Source organism: Trypanosoma rangeli (genome assembly GCF_003719475.1).
Source record: "Trypanosoma rangeli strain AM80 chromosome Unknown Tra_15.4_contig_00191, whole genome shotgun sequence".
Taxonomy (NCBI): domain Eukaryota; phylum Euglenozoa; class Kinetoplastea; order Trypanosomatida; family Trypanosomatidae; genus Trypanosoma; species Trypanosoma rangeli.
The window spans coordinates 19222-36413 of record NW_021705930.1 but is presented as its reverse complement, the minus strand read 5'-3'; the positions used below and the strand labels follow the sequence as shown (position 1 = coordinate 36413).

Genomic DNA, 17192 nt, shown 5'->3' with positions numbered 1-17192 from the left:
TCATCCTCACGAGACATCAGCCCAACGTCGTGCACACGGGCATTGTCTGTCATCCAAAGATGTAGCCGGTCCTTTTAGTTGCCTGTCTCATTAGAATACACCGGCATGGTGAGCAGCATCACCTTCTTGTCCCCGATGATTGCGGTGATGAAACCACTTCACATGTTGTCCCCTTTTCGACTATGTGAGGTGTCCCACACGCGCGAAATTGGCTCACGCTTGCTGTACCAACTTGTGCCAACCCAGGTGGAGGTGTACACGTTGTAGTAGCCATCCTTGCAGGGAGCGGTCGTATCGTAATACGTTTTCCATTTTCTTCTTCCCATTCCACAATCGATGGATCCCTGTAGCCCCCAAGTTCTATCGTATGCCGCGAAAGTTCTCATTTACTCCCTGACCGTGTGAAGCGCATAGACATAAGAAGGTCCTTTTCATCCTCTTTGGCCTGCATGGGGAACACAAGCGTGCCGTCCTGCAGCACAACACCCAACCCTCCGCCACCAACCAACCGAGTCAAAGATCCATAAATTTCAGATTCTGGATGCACTGCATGGGTCTCAGCCCACTGGATTTTCTCTTCTTCATTATTTCCACTCACTGTCCCCACCACCCACCACCAACAGCAAAACATTACAACTATTTTTACCGGGACCTTGAGATTCAGACTCTGTACGGCTGTAGTTTCCCAGCAGCATGTAGACATCGCTACCAACTACCATTGTGATTGGCTGCATTATCTTTGCTCCCTTGCTGTCAGCCGCACCACTTGTCTCCTCAAATTGCGTGCAAAAGGCACTTACGTCTGTCGTCGGGATCTCCTGTGCAGCATCAGCAATTTGATTGAGGGGTACCGATGCAATCCCAGTAAAGCTGCTGCTCTCCCCCTCCTTGCACTGAGCCTCAGCAATGGCAAATACATCACTGTTCACCTCCACAAGCCTGGGGACACGCAGCAAAGTGACTTAAACTCCAGTAGCTTCTTCCCATTTGGCAGCCATCCGTGTCGTCCCTGTAAATGAATTAATGGCCACAATTGAATTACTCTCCGCACTGGCCGCAATCTCACTGCCAAAGCACATCGACGGCACACAGAGGAGGAGCAGCACAGTGGAAGAAAACAGCTGCCGGGGCATGTTATGTGGATGGTGCGTGTGCGTGTGTTTGTGTGGTGATGGCGGTGACTGCAGGGGTTTTAAGGTGCGGAGTAGTTATTAAGACGTAATCTTTTTCCTTCCGCATGAAGGAAAAAGTAAGATAAGGGGCCAAAAACGTGGGAAGAAGGCAAATAAAAAAAAAGGCTTAAACGATGGGCACCGCCGCACCCACAGCTGGGTCCACACATCGTCGTCATCGCCCCGCGGTACTCCCCACTGCAGCTCACGCACACCGGTGCATGCAAAAAAGGGAGCGAAAGGCCGAGAACACCGCAACCTCCACCACCAGCAGTAGAAACTGCTACGGCGACTTCGGCTGCCACGCGGCAACGCACACCAAACAGCCCCGGTACCCGCCAACGTGCAGTCAAGAGAAAAAAAGTTACTCAAGGAGATGCAAAAAGGGCCCGAAAGGCACAAAACTGCCACTCGCTGTAAACGGGGTAAGAGCTGATAAGTGAGGTACGCACAGCTCAACTGTGTATGTGGGAGTGAGATGGAGGAGAGCACTGCAGACGGCAATCGAAGGTTCACCGAGCCCTCAATGCAAAACATTGTCGATCCATCTCGCGGGACCCTGCCCACGATCACTGCCATCGCCACCGCCACCAGAGTTTGTTTTAAAAACACCGCAAACCCTGCAAACTAACATTACGCCGCATCGTGCACGCGAGAGGAGTAGGCGGCCGCCACGTATCACGGGAAAAAAGAAGTTTAGAGAAGGAAGAAACACGTAACTAACTGTGTGGCCCTACAACTGAGCATCCTCCCTTCATGCTACACCTCCGCAAATACTCAGCGAGAGAGAGAGAGAAGGCAAAAATAAAAATAAAAAAATTGATTGGCCAGAGGGAGAGGGGGGGAAGTGGCATCCCGTCAGGCAGACGTACACGCGTGCATGGAGGGCAGAGGCAGTACATATTTCTAACATTTGTCCATAAGTGCAAACTTTTTGTCGTTTCTGTTTTTGTTGTTGTCGTTGTCGTTTCCTTTTTTTCTTCTTTTTTATTTCTGTCGCTGGACGTCTCCTAGTACATGGTTCATTACATCTAGAAGGGAAGCTGCGTGAAAAGCGCTACTCCGCGAAGCACCCAGTGATTTTCCGAGTCCGCTGGGTGCCTCGGTAGGTCGACGGTCAGAATGAAGTTGGTGGAGTGGCCGGTGGTGGACAAGACACCACGACGATCAGTCGTCTTGTAGCAGGGGCAGTGGTACACAGGGGTGTCGGGGAGCTCGTGCGGACGACAGGGAAGTAGCCGCAAGAGGGGGAATTTTATAAAAAGTTCCTTCGGTCTACTTTCACAGATGGTGGCGTTGGTGGGGTCCCACCCCGCACCCTCCAGGAATAGGCCGCCGATGCAGCAGCCGTCCTCGGGGGCGGTAACGCACGTTTCTTCCGCAAGCACGGAGAACTTCCACACCAGTCTGTCAATTGCAATCTTCCACTTGCGCGCGTAGTTCTGCATAACGCCAGTCAAAAACGACTGTGTAAAGAAAAAGCCACTAATCCAAAACATTGGTGGTGGACCCTCGTCACACCACTTTTGCAGAAACCCTAGACGCTCAATCAAGTCACTCACGTATGAGCCAAAGGGCTTCAACGACGGGTAAGACCGTCGCTTCCAGACGTCTGGTACCTTTCCATCGTACATGGCGTTGAGGACCTCTTCTAGTTCCGCGCTCATCACCACCTTTCCACTAATGGCGTCCTGCAGGTCAGCCAGGGTTTGGCGAACGACTAACAGCAGACGTCTGTATCGTATTGCCTCCTGCAACAAGACGGTGTTCATTGACTGTGAGTAATCAATTGGGTGCGTGCGCTGTATCTCTTCAATATCAAATGGCTTTGGTAGCCGTGAAAGGACGTGGTTTGCCTGCTCCCTTATCATTGTCTTGGGATCCAGCTTCGACTCTGTACCCGTGGACTCACGCGGCTGCGTCAGGAGCGTGGCCTCGAGAAGAAGTCGTGTCTCCCGCTCTTCCTTGGTGATGTCAGCATTCTCGTGTAGCCCAAAAATGGCAGGAGGCTGCTGGGACGGCAGCCCCCGAATATATTCCACGTACGAGTCGTATTCCCCAAAGGGCGGGGCATAGTAGTCGGGAGCGTCGGGGAAAAACACGTAGTCATCCTCCAGGATCAGCGGCGTCAAATAGAGCGAGAGGGTGGCCACGATGCAGCGGCGGTCCCAGTCGTCCGTGACACGGCCGCCATAATTGCATTGGCCAGTGAGGTATAACAAGGCGTCGTACGGCACCTCCTCGTTTTCGTTAAGAAACATGTTGAGCTGCCGCACGCTGATACGGCGATCGGTATCATTAAACTCGTACATTCGGTTCCACCCAAGCGGTCCAAACTGCCGACGTTCCTGCACTACAGCGTGAAAAAAGCAAAGCCCAAACAACATCTTCCGCCAGACGGAGGGCTTCTGCGAGGAATTAAAGAATTGTGGGTCTGCCACAGGATTTGACATGTAAGACTGCAGGAGATTGTTTTTAAGGCCCTTCGGGGGCTCCTGCACCAACTTGACGCCGTTCTGCAGGATGGAGATGGGAAACGTCTCACTTGGAAGGGAGGTGAGCCACAGGCGGTACTGATTGTTCAACATGGCCTTTGCCCCACTGTCGCTGTAGTTTTCAACGATACGTGAGAGTTCGGGCATGAAGTCTTGATACAAGTGACAGTTCTGCAGGAACACCCAGTGCCCCGCATGCACCCCCTCCTCGATAAGCTGCCGCGCAAATATGCCCTGCCCCTGCCCAAGCGACAACTTATACAGGCGACTACTCATGCCCCGCTGCTCGGCAAGGCGGTCCAACTCCAGGCTCGGATCCGCGCCAGGCGAGAGCACAAGAACGAGCGGAACAGACGGGTCATGGGCAAGTTCATCGACGACGTCCTCCAAGGCGTAGAGTGGCGGTTCAACAAAGTAGCTGCCCAGGAAATCACGCACATAGTCCGTTACAGCCGGCACAATCTTGTCGGGGCGAAAGCAGCGTACGAGAATAAGCTGCAACAAACCGCAAAACTTATCCCCTATCGGGGTCGGTGGATCCACCTCCAATGGGTCGGGTGCGTCATAGAAGGCAGCGAAAAAGCTCTCATGCTCTTTTACCATCTTGACAAAGTCTGCCAGTACGGGGAGTTGGGTGCTGGCGCGCCACAGTAGCTTCCAGTTGTGTTCCGGGAGCCATGAATCAAACGGATTATGCGATAAGGCATCATCGTCGGACTCAAACCCACCCATTAGCAACCAACGCAACTGCTCGGCATCCACATCGTGAAGCTTTAGGCACATTGTGAAGGAAAACAAGAGCTGATCCCGTGCAAACAACGAGCGGCAAATCCGCGTGTACAACGACCTCTGAAAGGTGATACGAATGTTTTCTATGCGGATGTCCACCTCATCCGATCTCTCACTCTGCTGCAGCGACTCCTGAAAGATAGTGATGTATGCATTCAGTGAGTTTTGGTACATGGGATCAATGTTTGCCAGCTCCGTCACACAAAAGAACAGGGTGGCGCCAAGACCAGCCACCGGAATGAATAAACTCCGCGTACGATCACTTATGCGTTCCATGGCCTCAATCTCCTCCTGTCGCTTGGCAATCTGGTCGCTCTGCACCTTGGAGCTGTCCAGCTCCTCAATGGCCGTCTCACTTTCCAAGATATTTCCCTCAGAGGAGAGAATTGCGAGGATTTTATCCTCTGTGAGCTTTAGGTTGGCCTGATTCTCTGCGGCCTCAAGCGTTAGGGCATGCTTCTTCTCCTCCACCTCCCGCCGCTCGCTCATCATAACACGCTGCAATAGCTGATCCTGCAGACCCTGCTGCGTGATCATGAAGTTGACAAGCGTCACCTTGGTACTCACCTCTGGCAGGTAGTGCGGCCGCGGCATTTTTGTCGTCATGTATAAACGGAAATTGTCGTTCCACTCAACGGGTTCGCCCAGGTGCACAACGGTGGCGCCACCCTCCTTTGTAAACCGTTTCAGCAACACATTCTCTAGGATCGGATCAATCGTCTCCTCAAGGTTTTCAAGTAGCACAGGAAGACCCTCTGTGATGGCGCTGCGGATGGTCCGAATACAGTCGGAGTCGGAGAGCCGTGTGACGACCAGCCCGTTGTCCCGCTCCATGTTGCGAATCCAGTTGTTAGCCTGCTGCTGTGGGTCCACAAAGAGTGGCCAACGGTGGGAGCTTTTCACGATGACGGCATTGTCGGTGGAAAACCCATCTGACGGCAACTGCTGCAGTCTCCAGGTCTGAATGTCAATGGGCGACCCAACAAACTTTGCCAGGGCGTAGTCCGCGGAAACCTTTATGTCATGCCTTCTGCACATGTCCAACCAGCCCTGTATTGCCTTTGCACGGTACTTATGCAGGAAGGGCCCCATGTATGCCACGACACCGGCACTGACCAATACGTTTCCCACCACATACATTAACTCGTCCTCAAACCGCTCGCTTTCCTTTGCAAAGCGAGCCTTCTCCCCACCGAGGCCCTCAATAAGTTTCTTCGCGCGCGTCAGCTTGACGTCCGTGTCATTCACCTTATTCTCCAACTCCTGCTTGTCCTTCTTCACATTGTCAAGATGACTTGTAAGCTTCGCAAGCTTTTCGTTGATGACGCGCAGCTCCTCCTTCTTCTTGTTCAGACTCTCCATCGCTGTGTCGTACGCCTGCTGCGCCGCCGCCGCCTGGGCCAGCAGTGGTTTAATGATCTTATTCTGCTTGTAGTACTCCACCACAGCCCGAATGTACGTCGCAACACCGAGCAGGGCCACCGAGGTCTTTTTGATATTTTCATTCTTAAACATGTCGTTTGTCATTTTCTTCTTCACCTCTTCAATTTGCTCGTTGGGTGCCGTGTCGACAATCACCGGGTAAGCGTTCAGCAGCGTGTTCTTAAACTCACCTGTGAGTAGAGTGACCTTCGCGTGCTCCCAGTACGGGATGGTGACGCTGCCAGTGAGCGGGTCACGCACCAGCTTCGGCTTGTATACGCCTCCCAGTAACGTGCAGAGGACCTCAATAACGTACTTCACGCCTTGCGGGGGCGTCTTAAGGGCCTTGATTTCCTGCAGTGCCTTTGGGTCAAGATCAAGCACAGCACGCTGTGCCTGCTCCACTAGTGGCTGCGCTTCATCCACCTTCTTTTGCGAGGCGTCTTTTATTTCCTTCGCCGCTGCCGCCTGCTCGTTTGCCGCCTCCTCATCAACGGCGACCACGGCACGCTGCTCCTCTGCCAGTTTGCTCTCCATTTCCACCTCCTTGATCAGCGCGTCAGTCTCCGCCTGCTTCTTCGCCAGCTCCGGTCGCATGCGTGCCAGTTCCTGCTGCATCACCTCTACTTCATCCTCCGTCTTCTTCAGCTGCGTCAGACCACTGGCGTAGCGATGCATCATGGCCGTCAGCTCCGTGCGTTTCTCCTCCAGCAGACGTTCGAAGGTGGAGAGCAGGTCCATGTAGGAGGTAGGCGTCACATACGTGTGCTGCCGCATCTCTGCCAGGTATGTCCTCCCCAGGTCCCGCACCTGCTGCTGGTAGGCGACGAACATGTCCTCTGCGGCGCGGCGCTCATGGTCGGTGAGATCGACCCGTGAAATAAACCGCGCAGCAACCGAGCGCAGACCATCCTCCGGCCACTCGCGGAACCAGTCGATGGTGCTGCAGTTCACCAAGGAGGGAAACTTCCGCAGCCGCTCCCGCAAGACGCTGCCCAGCGGCGAAAAGCAAAGGGCAATGTGCATAAACTTCTTGCAGCGTTCAACAAATAGCGCTCGAAGCGCCTCCACAGTGTCAGGGCGTCCGAGCTCCTTTCCCTTTTCACGCAGCGATGCCACCGCATTTTCGTAGGTCTCCTTGTCTTGCTTCGTGTCCCAGATCCCAGGGATCTCGCCGGCATTGAGGAGGCCACAGACGTCTTCCAGAAAACTCTCGGAAGAAATTTGCGTGTCAGCCAACACAAACATGGTTGCATAGCCGTTCATGCCCGTGCGAAGCAGAAATGCTCTGATGTCGTCCAGGAAACTATTGTGGTCGTAGTCCTTTGTCTGTGTGATGGTCATGTAGTCGCACTCTTGCAGGTAGGCGGCAACCTTGGCGCAGCTGCGCCGTCCACTTCCGCCGACGCCAACAAGAAGAAGATTTCCTCCCGGCTGTCGTAGCACGCGGCAGATGCGTGATACGTGCACCAGGACGTAGTTGAAGACCACGAGGTCCAGCGTGCCCGAGTTTGTGCCCAAGTTGTACGCATCCAACCTATTTTCCAGTGATTTTCGGGCCTCCACCAGGTTTGGAAGCTCCTCGTAGTGTCCGTCATCGTTCATGAAGGTGGAGAAGAGCGTTGGGTTCTCCAAGTCCTGGAGATTGTCCGGTGCGAGTTTGAAGTGTTTTATGGACAACTTACCCGCCTCGCCAAGAAACCATTTGGTGTCCTTCTCATCGATAAAGCGGTCGGCGAAGGCGCGTGACACCTCGTGAATCCACAAATTTGATAGCGTGCGCTCGTCCACAATCTTAGCTGGGTTGGCCATATCAATGCCCTGAAACACCTTGCTAACGTCCCGCATATTGAAGGTGTAGTGAGACTTCTCCGGGGACGGCTTCAGGTTCTCCACCAGCGTCTCGTAGAGACCAATCGTTGCACCCACCAGCGCAGAACTCATGCTTCGCAGCGAGGTGGGGAAGCCTTTGCTTAGAATCCAATCGGAAAGGGTGCCAAATATCTTTCGCAGCGTCACCTCATCAAAGGCGGGAACGGCAATGGAGTTGAAGTGGCGAGTAAAGCGCTGCGTCACGTGGTTCCTCCCACCGCCAGCAGGTCCCATGGCGCACAAAAGGAGGATGTCCACCAGGCGGTGGAAGTCGATGCCGTCTTTGGTGTGATTGTACCATCCCCCGTGGTCTAGGTACTGGCGCAGCAGCTCAATAGGCGGCTGGGCGCCGTACTCCTCCAACTGCGGCAGATTCGTGTCGTCGACAAAGATCATCATCTTCTTGTTGATGGGGGGGCCGTAGACGCACTTACGGCGCTTCTCCAAACTGCCGTCGATAAGCCGCTGCAACTGCCCTGCCGTCGTCTTTGCGGAGAATTGAATCAAGTTATTGGAGTATGTGTCCTCGGGGAGCCCCTTCAGCAGCGACTTCATCATGATTGTCTTGCCGGTGCCAGTGTCGCCTACGAGCAGAAGGGGGTGCATGGCACCAATCATCAATGTTGTCAGGTAGTTGTACCGCGTCTGTGCACTGGTGGGGACAATGATGTCTTGGTACTCTAAGCCCTCGTCAATCGCAAACTCAGGCACGTAGTCAGACCACTGGGTGAAGCGGAGCTCGCCTTCGGTCTCCAGGCGAACGTCAAAGAAGGAGCGTTTGTTGTCAATGAGCGGAAGTGTAAATTTGTACAAGCCCGAGGCGGCCGCCGTGGCCACCTCCGCGTGCAGCGCCGCGTTGAAAGTGATCCGGTCCTTCGTAAAGAGACAGCCGCCGACAGACCAGACAAGCGAGAAGAGGAACCAGCCCTCTACCTTCATGAGCAGCGTCCGCACCTCTGTGTAAGTGTCGGCGGCAGGCGTGTCCTTGTCCACGTCCAACTCACTGGCAAACGCAGAGAAAAATTTAATAAAGCCTGAGATGGCAACCAGAGACCCCTGTGGAATCACAGACTTGACGTGTTTTCGCGCCACTTCAAGCATGGGCGGCAAAAAGACCTCCACGAGGGAGTGCAGCGCTGTCATGAGGGTTGGCTCTAGACGAAGCGCCTCTGGCAGAGTGTTAAAGTATGAGTCCAGCAGGCAGTGCCACCCAAGCGAGTCAGGCTCCACGTACACCATGCCGCACCGGGAGACCGTGGCGGGGGAGGCGTACGCCAGGTCCTGCACCTCGAAGATGAGGTTCATCTCCTTCGACATGGGAATGATGTCACCGTTCTGCAGGCAAAGCTTCTTGTTGTCGTCGAGGACGGTGTTCATGTTCTCAATCCACACCGCGTCAACAGGGCCGTCCAGCACAAGCCACTTGCGGTCCGTCGAGGTGTCCTGAGCAGCGCGCCTAAAGTTGTGCGGCAAGATACCGTCCGTCCACTCCCCTGAGGCCTCCACTTTGCCGTACAGCTGCGGCATTGTCACTGACTTTGGATTCATCGTGATGAGGCGCGTGCGCCGCTCCTTCCCAAAGGCCTCCATCAGCCCAAGCGCCTCAGAAAGGCAGTGCAGAATCTTCGTCTTACCACCAAAGGAAAACCCAACCAACATCATACCGTGACGCACAACGATCATCTCGTAGGTTTGTCGGACTTTAAGCTCAAAGTACTTGGTGAGCTGCAGGTTGCGAACCTCGCAAACCTTCACGAGTCCTTCGTGCATGTGCGCATAATCCGGCTCTGGGAGCTGCACGCCGGGGAATAGGTCAGAAACAATCCCCTTAAAGAGCTCCACGTCCTGCGTCAGGAACTTTGGAAGGTTGACATCCTGAATGGAACGCAGCATCAGCACCATCTCATCCTCGTCCGGGTACGTCCGCTTGAGTCTCCCCGCCGCTGTCAGCACGGCCTTCACCGCACGCATGCCATAGTCGTAGTGATCCTGCGATGACAACTGTTCTGAGCAAAGACGGTAGGTGGCAACAATCTTCTCCGCCAGCTCCTTCCCGTGTAGAAACCCGTACGAGTAGAGCTGAATCTCACCAATCATGGCGTAGTTCGGCACCATCATCGCCACCGGCCGGAAGAGGGCTTTGAGGTTGTCTGGCAACTCCGCACGACCGGCATAGCCGGGGTTCATCGTGATAAAGATGGCGCATCCTGGATCTAGACGAATCTGTGCCCCATCAAAAACAAACTCGTTGCGTTTCTGAATGATGGCCTCCTGAATAACCGCTACCTGCTGGGCAATAACAGAGAGCACCTGGATCTCGATACGGTTAAACTCATCAAAGCAGCCCCAAGAACCAGACTGAGATAAGCCCTTAAAGAGCTTAGCCATGTCCTTCGCCGTAATTTGATCGGAGCAGTTGTACACAACGCAGTACTTGCCAAGAGCCTTGGCAAGATCCTTTGTGGTTTCCGTCTTCCCTGTCCCCGCAGGACCCTCCGGCGCCCCACCATAATTGAGATGCAGCGCGCCAATGAGTGTGCGGTAGCAGCGATCCGTGAGCGGGGTGATGACAAGACGACCAGTGTTGCCCAAGTATTCATAACCATACCGCAGGGAAGCATTGATCTGGTGCACGTGCAGGTGGTCCTCCTCCCAGTAGTACCGCAGTTGGGCCAGCCAGTCAAAACTCCTCGGAGAATCCACGCCCTTCTCGGAGAGCTGCGCAATGATATCTTTGCCGTGAACCTCCACCACCACAAGTGCCTCAAGCGTGCATCGCTCCACCGCCGCCAGATTGCGATCCCGCACCAGCACGATGAGATCATCCAGCTGTGCGACGCACTTCTCGTGATACGTGGTGAGCCCCACTGTGCCCTCCGTGCTCATCGCCTCAGTCGCCTCCATTGTCCAGTAGAGGGAGCAAATGGCAATCACTACCTGACCAGGCCAGGCACGAATAAACTCGGTTCGATTTTTGCGGGTGGCATAGTCGCCCGTTGCCTGACGCAGCTGGTCAAGAATTGTGTCCCGCATCACATTCTCCAGCGCCTGTAGCCACTGTTCCACGAGGTTCTGGTAGTCACCAGGGTTCACCTTGCGGATGAACTGCACCACTTCCCCCTCCGAGGACTCCATCGCAAGAATGTCGTGGGCGTCAGCAAACTGAATGCGCTTGATGCCCTCAAAGCACTTGCTAAGATAGGGCTGCACAAGGTACGGATCCTTGCTGTCAGATAAGATCTGCAGCAGCTCCTCGTTGGAGATAAAGTAAAACCGCGGAAACGCCATACGCTTGGTTTCAAGAAACTGCTGCAGTTTCTTGAGAATAATGTCGAGATTGTTGTTGTTTTCGGCGAGCACCCGCAGCAGCGTCTCGTCTTGGCACCGCGTCAGAATTTGCGGTGTCATGCGGGTCATGTCCATGATTTTGTGCCAGGACTCGTCAACGGCAAGAAAAAGCTGCTTCTCCTTGGGGAGACTGCGAGAGATGTCGGCGGAGGAGAAAATCGGCTCGAGGTAGGCCCACGTTCCCTGGCACTTGAACCACTCGTCCATGGTGCACTGAATCCTGTCCAGCAACGTCTCCCACCGCGAGACACGGGCCTGCAGTACCGGTGCCTGCCGCACAATCGGCTTCCCTAGCATCGACTGCGTCTTCAGAATGTGTTCATCCAGCGTTAACTGCATAATGTCGTTTGACTTCAGCTTGTGGGTGTCCTGGTAGGGTTCCATGTCAAAGAGCAGCTTCTTCCACTCCACCTCCATCGCCATGAGTTCGCTCTCCAACTCAAAGGACTTCTGAGCCACCGTGGCGATGCTCTCAATCTGCGGCAGAAAGTCCAACATCCCGAGTTTGATGAAGTCGTTAAAGGGCCGCCCCTCGTTGGAGCCGACGCCACTGGTGCCTTGAATTTGCTTCTCCTTCGGCATCCCACATACTTGATAGATGGCCTTCCAGTGGCTTCCCTGCAGGTTGCTGCGCAGCGCGTAGAGCAGCGGGACGTACGGCTTGAAGGCAGCAATGTTCTCGCGAATGCGCTTCAGCACTCCCATCGGCTCCGCCTCTTTGATCTTCTTTGAGATGATCGCAATCTTTTTAGACCACTCCATCAACAGCTGATCAACCTCCAACGGCTCCAACGCCGACAGGCGCGTGTTTAGCCACCGCTCGCTCTCGTTGTTGAAGAGGCTAATAACCTCCCACAGGATGTTGTACGGCTCCAGATGCATTCGGATCTCCTTCAGCTGCGGCCACTTGGACTGCGGCAGGCCAAAGAGTGTTTCGTGACTGTTGTAAAGCTGCACCTGCCCCTGGTACTCCTTGATGCGCTGCTCCAGCGCCTTTCCCTGCTCGTGGTACACGTCGGCACGCGCGTCGTCGCCAAAGTGGGCAAAGTCATCCACAATGTTGCCCAGCTGCACAATCTCGTTGGTGAGGGTCTCGCAGCTGTCCCGCAATTTCTGCATGAGGACGTTGCGGTACTCTTTGCTGCGGAAGTTGCCGTCCTCTAGCTCCTGCTGCAGGTGCCTTGGCCACTCGTACGCAGTGCGGTAGTCATTGCAGGCTGTGGCGGAAAACTCGTAATTGTACTTGAAGAGGAGGTCAACGCCCTCAGTGAGGGTCTCAAAGGTGGCATTGAGCTGCTCCTGCCGGGCCGGGATGCCGTCGAGGAAGTCGCGGAACTCCTGCAGCTCCTCCGGCGACTGCGGCTCCCCGGACATGCGGGCACTCATCGTGTTGTACTCGCTGATCATCGCCGAACAAGTGTTCCGCAGGCGCTCCGCCAGCGCCTTCATCAAGGCATTTTGAAGCTCCGTCGACTTCGCAATGAGGGAGGCCTTGATGCCCTTGCAATCAATCAGGAACATCTCATACCTTACATGGTTTGGCGTTCGCCGCGCGATGCGCTCCCTGTCGCGAGAGAGGCGCTCAAAGATCCAGTCAAAGTCTAGCAACGTCAACTGCCGCGCGTTCGCCTCCGCCACCAACGCCTGCGTGTCCTGCTGCAGGACGTACCCAAAGGTCTGGTACATCTGCTGCAGCTGCAGCGGGGCCTCCACGTTGTCGCTCAGCGCCTTCTCCACCATTGATCGTGCTTCACACACGGCCGGGTCCGAGACGTCAAGCGGCCTCAGCATCCGCGGCTGCAGCGGAAGCAGCGGGAACAGTTGGTCCCCCATCCCGTGAATTTGCTCGGCATGCTCAAAGCAACCCTCAAACACGGCCTTGACCTTCCGCGAAACGTCATCCAGCGAGGGAGAGAAGGCGACCCGGCCGGCGTCCTCCACAAGGTTCAACACAAACAGTGGACGCAACCCCTTCGGATTCATCGTCATCTCCACTACACGCTTCGTGTACCGCAGGTGGTTGCGAAACGTCCCGAGGCGCCAGACAAACGGCACATCCTTCTTCTCCTCCTCGGGGGGCAGGATAACTTTCTTTTGTTGTCGACCGCGCCCACCACCACCACCACCACCACCACCCACGTTGCGGATGCGCTCCGCCTCAGCCTTCGCCATGGCGGCGCGCTGCTTCTCTTCCCACTCCTCCTGACGGTGGCGCCAGTGCTCCGACTCCTCCAGGTCCTCCTGCAGTTCGTCCATCGGGGTGTCATCGATGCGTGGCTCAACGCGGTAGCGGTGGATGAAGGCGGCAAACTCCTGCAAGGACGTGAGCAGCAACTCGCGCAGCTGCGACGTCATCATGACGTTCACTAGATTCACAAAGCGGCACATGCGGCTGGCGGTGTACCGCTCCAGGTTGTCCTCGTAGAACTTGAAGTGCAGGTCAAGGTTGTTTTGGATGGTGCAACGAATGTTAATGCTCCACTCACCGTGCAACTTCTCCGAGACACTGAATCCTCGGTGCGCCTGAAGCTCCTCAAAGTTGCGTAGCTCCATCGGGGTCTCCCGACGGTCCCACTGTGTGATGCACAGCAGCTCCCCATTATACTCGTTCCACTGGGTATGAACGGCGTACACCGTATCGCGCAGCAATGCATGCGTTTGGAATAAATTCTCCGCAATAAACTCCCGTGACACGTGGAAGTTTGGCGAGGGTGTTTCTATTGTGCCACACAGCAGACTTGCCCGCGGCTCACCCACGCCCGTAGCCGGAAGCGCCGTAGAGGACGCAAATAGTGACGACGGCGGCGGCGGTAAACCCAGCACCTCCGCGCGTCGCTGCTCCTCGGGACCTGCCATCTCGCGCCAGTGCTGCGCACGCTTCAGGCTGAAGTAGTAGAGCTCTTCAACCTCGCGCGTGCACTGCTCCACAAGGTGCAGGGAAGTCAGAGGGAAGCTCCCTGCCACCAGGCCCAGGATGCGATCCATCTGATCCTGGTCCATCGGAGCAATGCAGCTGCCGTCAATGGCCTGCACGTACATCCGTCCCCGCAATGCGGCCTCTGTCTCGGCCCGGTAAGCCATCGCCTGTCGCACACGCTCGTGCCACAGTGTTTCGTCTTCTGCGTCAAAAATTATGTTGAGTCGTTTTGTCCACTTGCTGCAGCCGTTAGACGCCCAGACAATTTGATAACAGCTCCTCTCCTCGTCGTACGCGACAACATGGCACGGGAGCCACTGCACCTCATTGGTCTTCTTGTCAAAGTAGCGTGAGCGGGCCGGGGTGCCGCCGTCCTTCTTGCCGAGCAAGACCCATTCCTGTGGGGTGTGGATTTCAAAATCCGTGTTGTCAAAGTCCTCCAGCTGAAAGTAGGTGCGGGTGTGGGCTGGCCCCGGCATCGTCGTCGTGTTCACCGTTGCGGATGCGGCAGTTGTGATGGTGGCGGTGGGCGACATTATCTGCGAAGGCAGGGGTGACGGCGTAGCACAGCAACACGAGTCCAGCAACGTCGGGGATTTCGCCGCACGCAGTGAAGGCAGCGACCGCATAAGTAATTTCGGCAGCCGCACCCGCAGCGGGGCTGCAGTGGCGTCGCGCCTTTGTAAAGACCGCGGGGGTGCAGGTGGCGAGACGCGCGGCCTCCACGGCGACTGCCCGGCGCCTTCAGCCATCTTCTGCTGCACCATCCGCTCAATGACGGGCCGCTCCTTCTCCTCAAGCCGCCACTGGGCAAGGTACCCACGCGTGATGGCCTGCCGCTCCTGCGCGGTCTTATCCTTCAGCAGCTCCTCCGACACCTCAACGGCACGCTGGAAAGGCAGTGGCGACGTCGGCTGCGGCGACCCACGTTGCTGCGGTCTCATTTTCTATTGTTGCTTCTGTTCCCGTTGCGCAGAAAACTCTGTGCGGGTGCGTCAAAGCGGAAGGAAGGGGAGGTGGGGGAGGTGGAAGTGAAATAAGGCGGGCGAAGACCGTGACAGCATAGTGTGGGACAAGAAAGAGAAAAGAGAAAAAACGTTCACGTGGTGGACACGTTCCACGTGGGATCTGCGCACATGCCGCAGCCCATACCTGGCCACCAGCAGCCAAAGCCCAAACACAGAAAAAAAAAAAAGAGTACAACGCCACTGTTGTTACTTCTTAATTTGCACACTCCTTATATATATATTATATATATGCTGCGTCGTTCTTCAGTCTCCTCTTCGCTCACTCGCGCCGCTGCTTCTTCAGCGGTCTGGCGTCCTCGCTGAGGTGGCCGCACGCCTCCTCCGCGGCGGTGGTCTCCCGCCCCCGCTTCTCCGCCCGCACCTTGGCAAGTTTCCGGCGCCCCCCATTGGACTTCAGCAGGCGAAGGTGCCTGCGCAACTCCCGGAGCCTCTCCCGCGCCGCCTCCCGCATCTCCGACGTCACCGTCACTGGCGGCTTCTTCGCGCGGCGACGCGCCGCGCGAGACATGACGGGCCCTTTCCTCAGCTTTTCTTCATCCCTCTCCCCCACCTCATTTTTCGGGTTCACCTCCGCATCGGGCCGCACCTCCGCGGCTGCGCGTAGGTGGCGTGGCATCATGCTGCTGCGTGGATGTAGCCCCGCTCTTCCCGGCCGCCGCCGTCACCGGGCAGGGAGGTAAAAAAGAAAAAAGGAAAAAAGCAAGAAACGGGGCGCATAAGACGCGGAGTGTCGTGGCACAAAACGAGAGACGACACACAAACGGCAAAAAAAAAAACGCGGTGAGTCATCTCCACCGCCGGAAGCCGCTCGCCCCGTCTCCTTCCTCACTTTATTTTACTCCAGTGCTAGCCCGTCGGGAAGGGCGTCTTCGGCACCCCACAACTTCACAAACCGTACAGCGTCAACGTCCCACTCGCGCGGTGCATCGTCGCCGCGCACAAGCGCGAGGGCTCCCCGCACGACAGGCTCTAAATACTTCGTCGCCACACCAGGGGAGCCGTTGATCTCCAGCAAGAAAACGTTCAGCTGGTCGTCAATGATGAGATCGTACCCGAAAAGCTGAAAGCACCGATATGGTATCTCGGGCAGCACCTCCAGCTCCCCCCGCATCGCCAGCAGGGTGCGCACAATGATGTTGCAGATCTGCGGAAAAATCCGCCTGCCAAGGACGTCCTCCTTGTACGCCTCGCGCAGGTACGCCGCAAGCTGCGGGAACCAAACCTCGTTGCCGTCCTCGTACTGCCCAAATTGCGGGGAGCTTTCCTGCAGGCAATGATTCGTCAGGTGAGCCAGCGTGTCACCAACGTCGCCAGCGTCGTACAGCACACTCGAGGTGCGGCAGCTGCCTTGTGCGAAGGCGTAGATGTCGTACGGGGTCTTTAGAAAAGCCCACACACGGACGTCAAACTTCCTGCCGTGGTACAACAACGGGTGGTCCACATACCGCTGCGCCACGAAGATGCTGCGGTTGTGCGGGGCCAACGTCTGGATGAACGCCGCGATCTCCGCGGGGCTGCGTATCAGCAGAATGTCCTTCCCTTTGCAGCCGCTACTCGGTTTGATGATCCACACCTCCTCCGGCCGCTTCTCCACCCACTGCAGGAAGACCTCTCTATCGTCCGGCCGCTTTCGCTGGTCGCCGCCCAGCACAAAGGAGGCCGGCATCCACTCAGCATGCGTGACATCAGAGGCGGCAACGATCCGCGCCATGGACGCCTTGAGCGTCAGCTTGTGCGAGCCACGAAAGTAGTTGATGTAGCGGTACCCGCCGTACCGTGAGGTCGCCGGCAACCGCTCACACTGCAGCAGCGAGTAGGGAATCGTGAAGCGGTCGCCCAGGACGAGATCGCACCGCACGATGAGCCCCTTCGATAGCGTCTCTCTCCACCCCAGCTGACGCAGCTGCCTCGCCATCTCTTCATACACGCTGAAGGCAGAGTCACCCAAAAAGAAGAGTGGTGCTGCATCCCCTTGTGCTTCACGCTGCACTGTGTCCTGATGTCGCCCCTGCTGCAACTCCTCCGGCTCATTCAGCGGCGGCGTAGTGGCCTCCACGTCGGTGATCGATGACGACGGCCCATCCATCCAACCGTCCACTCCTGGCTACGCATACGCATAGACACAAACCCAGTGGCAAACAGGAAGGGA

At 56.1% G+C, this 17192-nt stretch overlaps 4 protein-coding genes across 4 annotated transcripts, besides 2 other annotated features; all 4 read right to left on the bottom strand.

Annotated features, from left to right (window-relative positions):
• Positions 1–382: 382 nt before the first annotated feature.
• On the bottom strand, positions 383–703 carry TraAM80_05703 (trans-sialidase; the record flags this gene model as incomplete). Its single annotated transcript, XM_029382576.1, has 1 exon — positions 383–703. The coding sequence occupies one exon, from the start codon at positions 701–703 to the stop codon at positions 383–385; it is 321 nt and encodes a 106-aa protein (XP_029237688.1).
• A 1403-nt stretch (positions 704–2106) lies between these two features.
• Positions 2107–2141: a microsatellite.
• Positions 2142–2203: 62 nt separating this feature from the next.
• On the bottom strand, positions 2204–14959 carry TraAM80_05702 (dynein heavy chain 7, axonemal; the record flags this gene model as incomplete). The annotated part of the gene is made up of 1 exon (XM_029382575.1): positions 2204–14959. The coding sequence occupies one exon, from the start codon at positions 14957–14959 to the stop codon at positions 2204–2206; it is 12756 nt and encodes a 4251-aa protein (XP_029237687.1).
• A 294-nt stretch (positions 14960–15253) lies between these two features.
• Positions 15254–15273: a microsatellite.
• Positions 15274–15302: 29 nt separating this feature from the next.
• On the bottom strand, positions 15303–15662 carry TraAM80_05701 (uncharacterized protein; the record flags this gene model as incomplete). The annotated part of the gene is made up of 1 exon (XM_029382574.1): positions 15303–15662. One exon carries the CDS (start codon positions 15660–15662, stop codon positions 15303–15305), a length of 360 nt encoding a protein of 119 aa, XP_029237686.1.
• Positions 15663–15878: 216 nt separating this feature from the next.
• On the bottom strand, positions 15879–17129 carry TraAM80_05700 (putative tubulin-tyrosine ligase; the record flags this gene model as incomplete). Its single annotated transcript, XM_029382573.1, has 1 exon — positions 15879–17129. One exon carries the CDS (start codon positions 17127–17129, stop codon positions 15879–15881), a length of 1251 nt encoding a protein of 416 aa, XP_029237685.1.
• Positions 17130–17192: the final 63 nt, after the last annotated feature.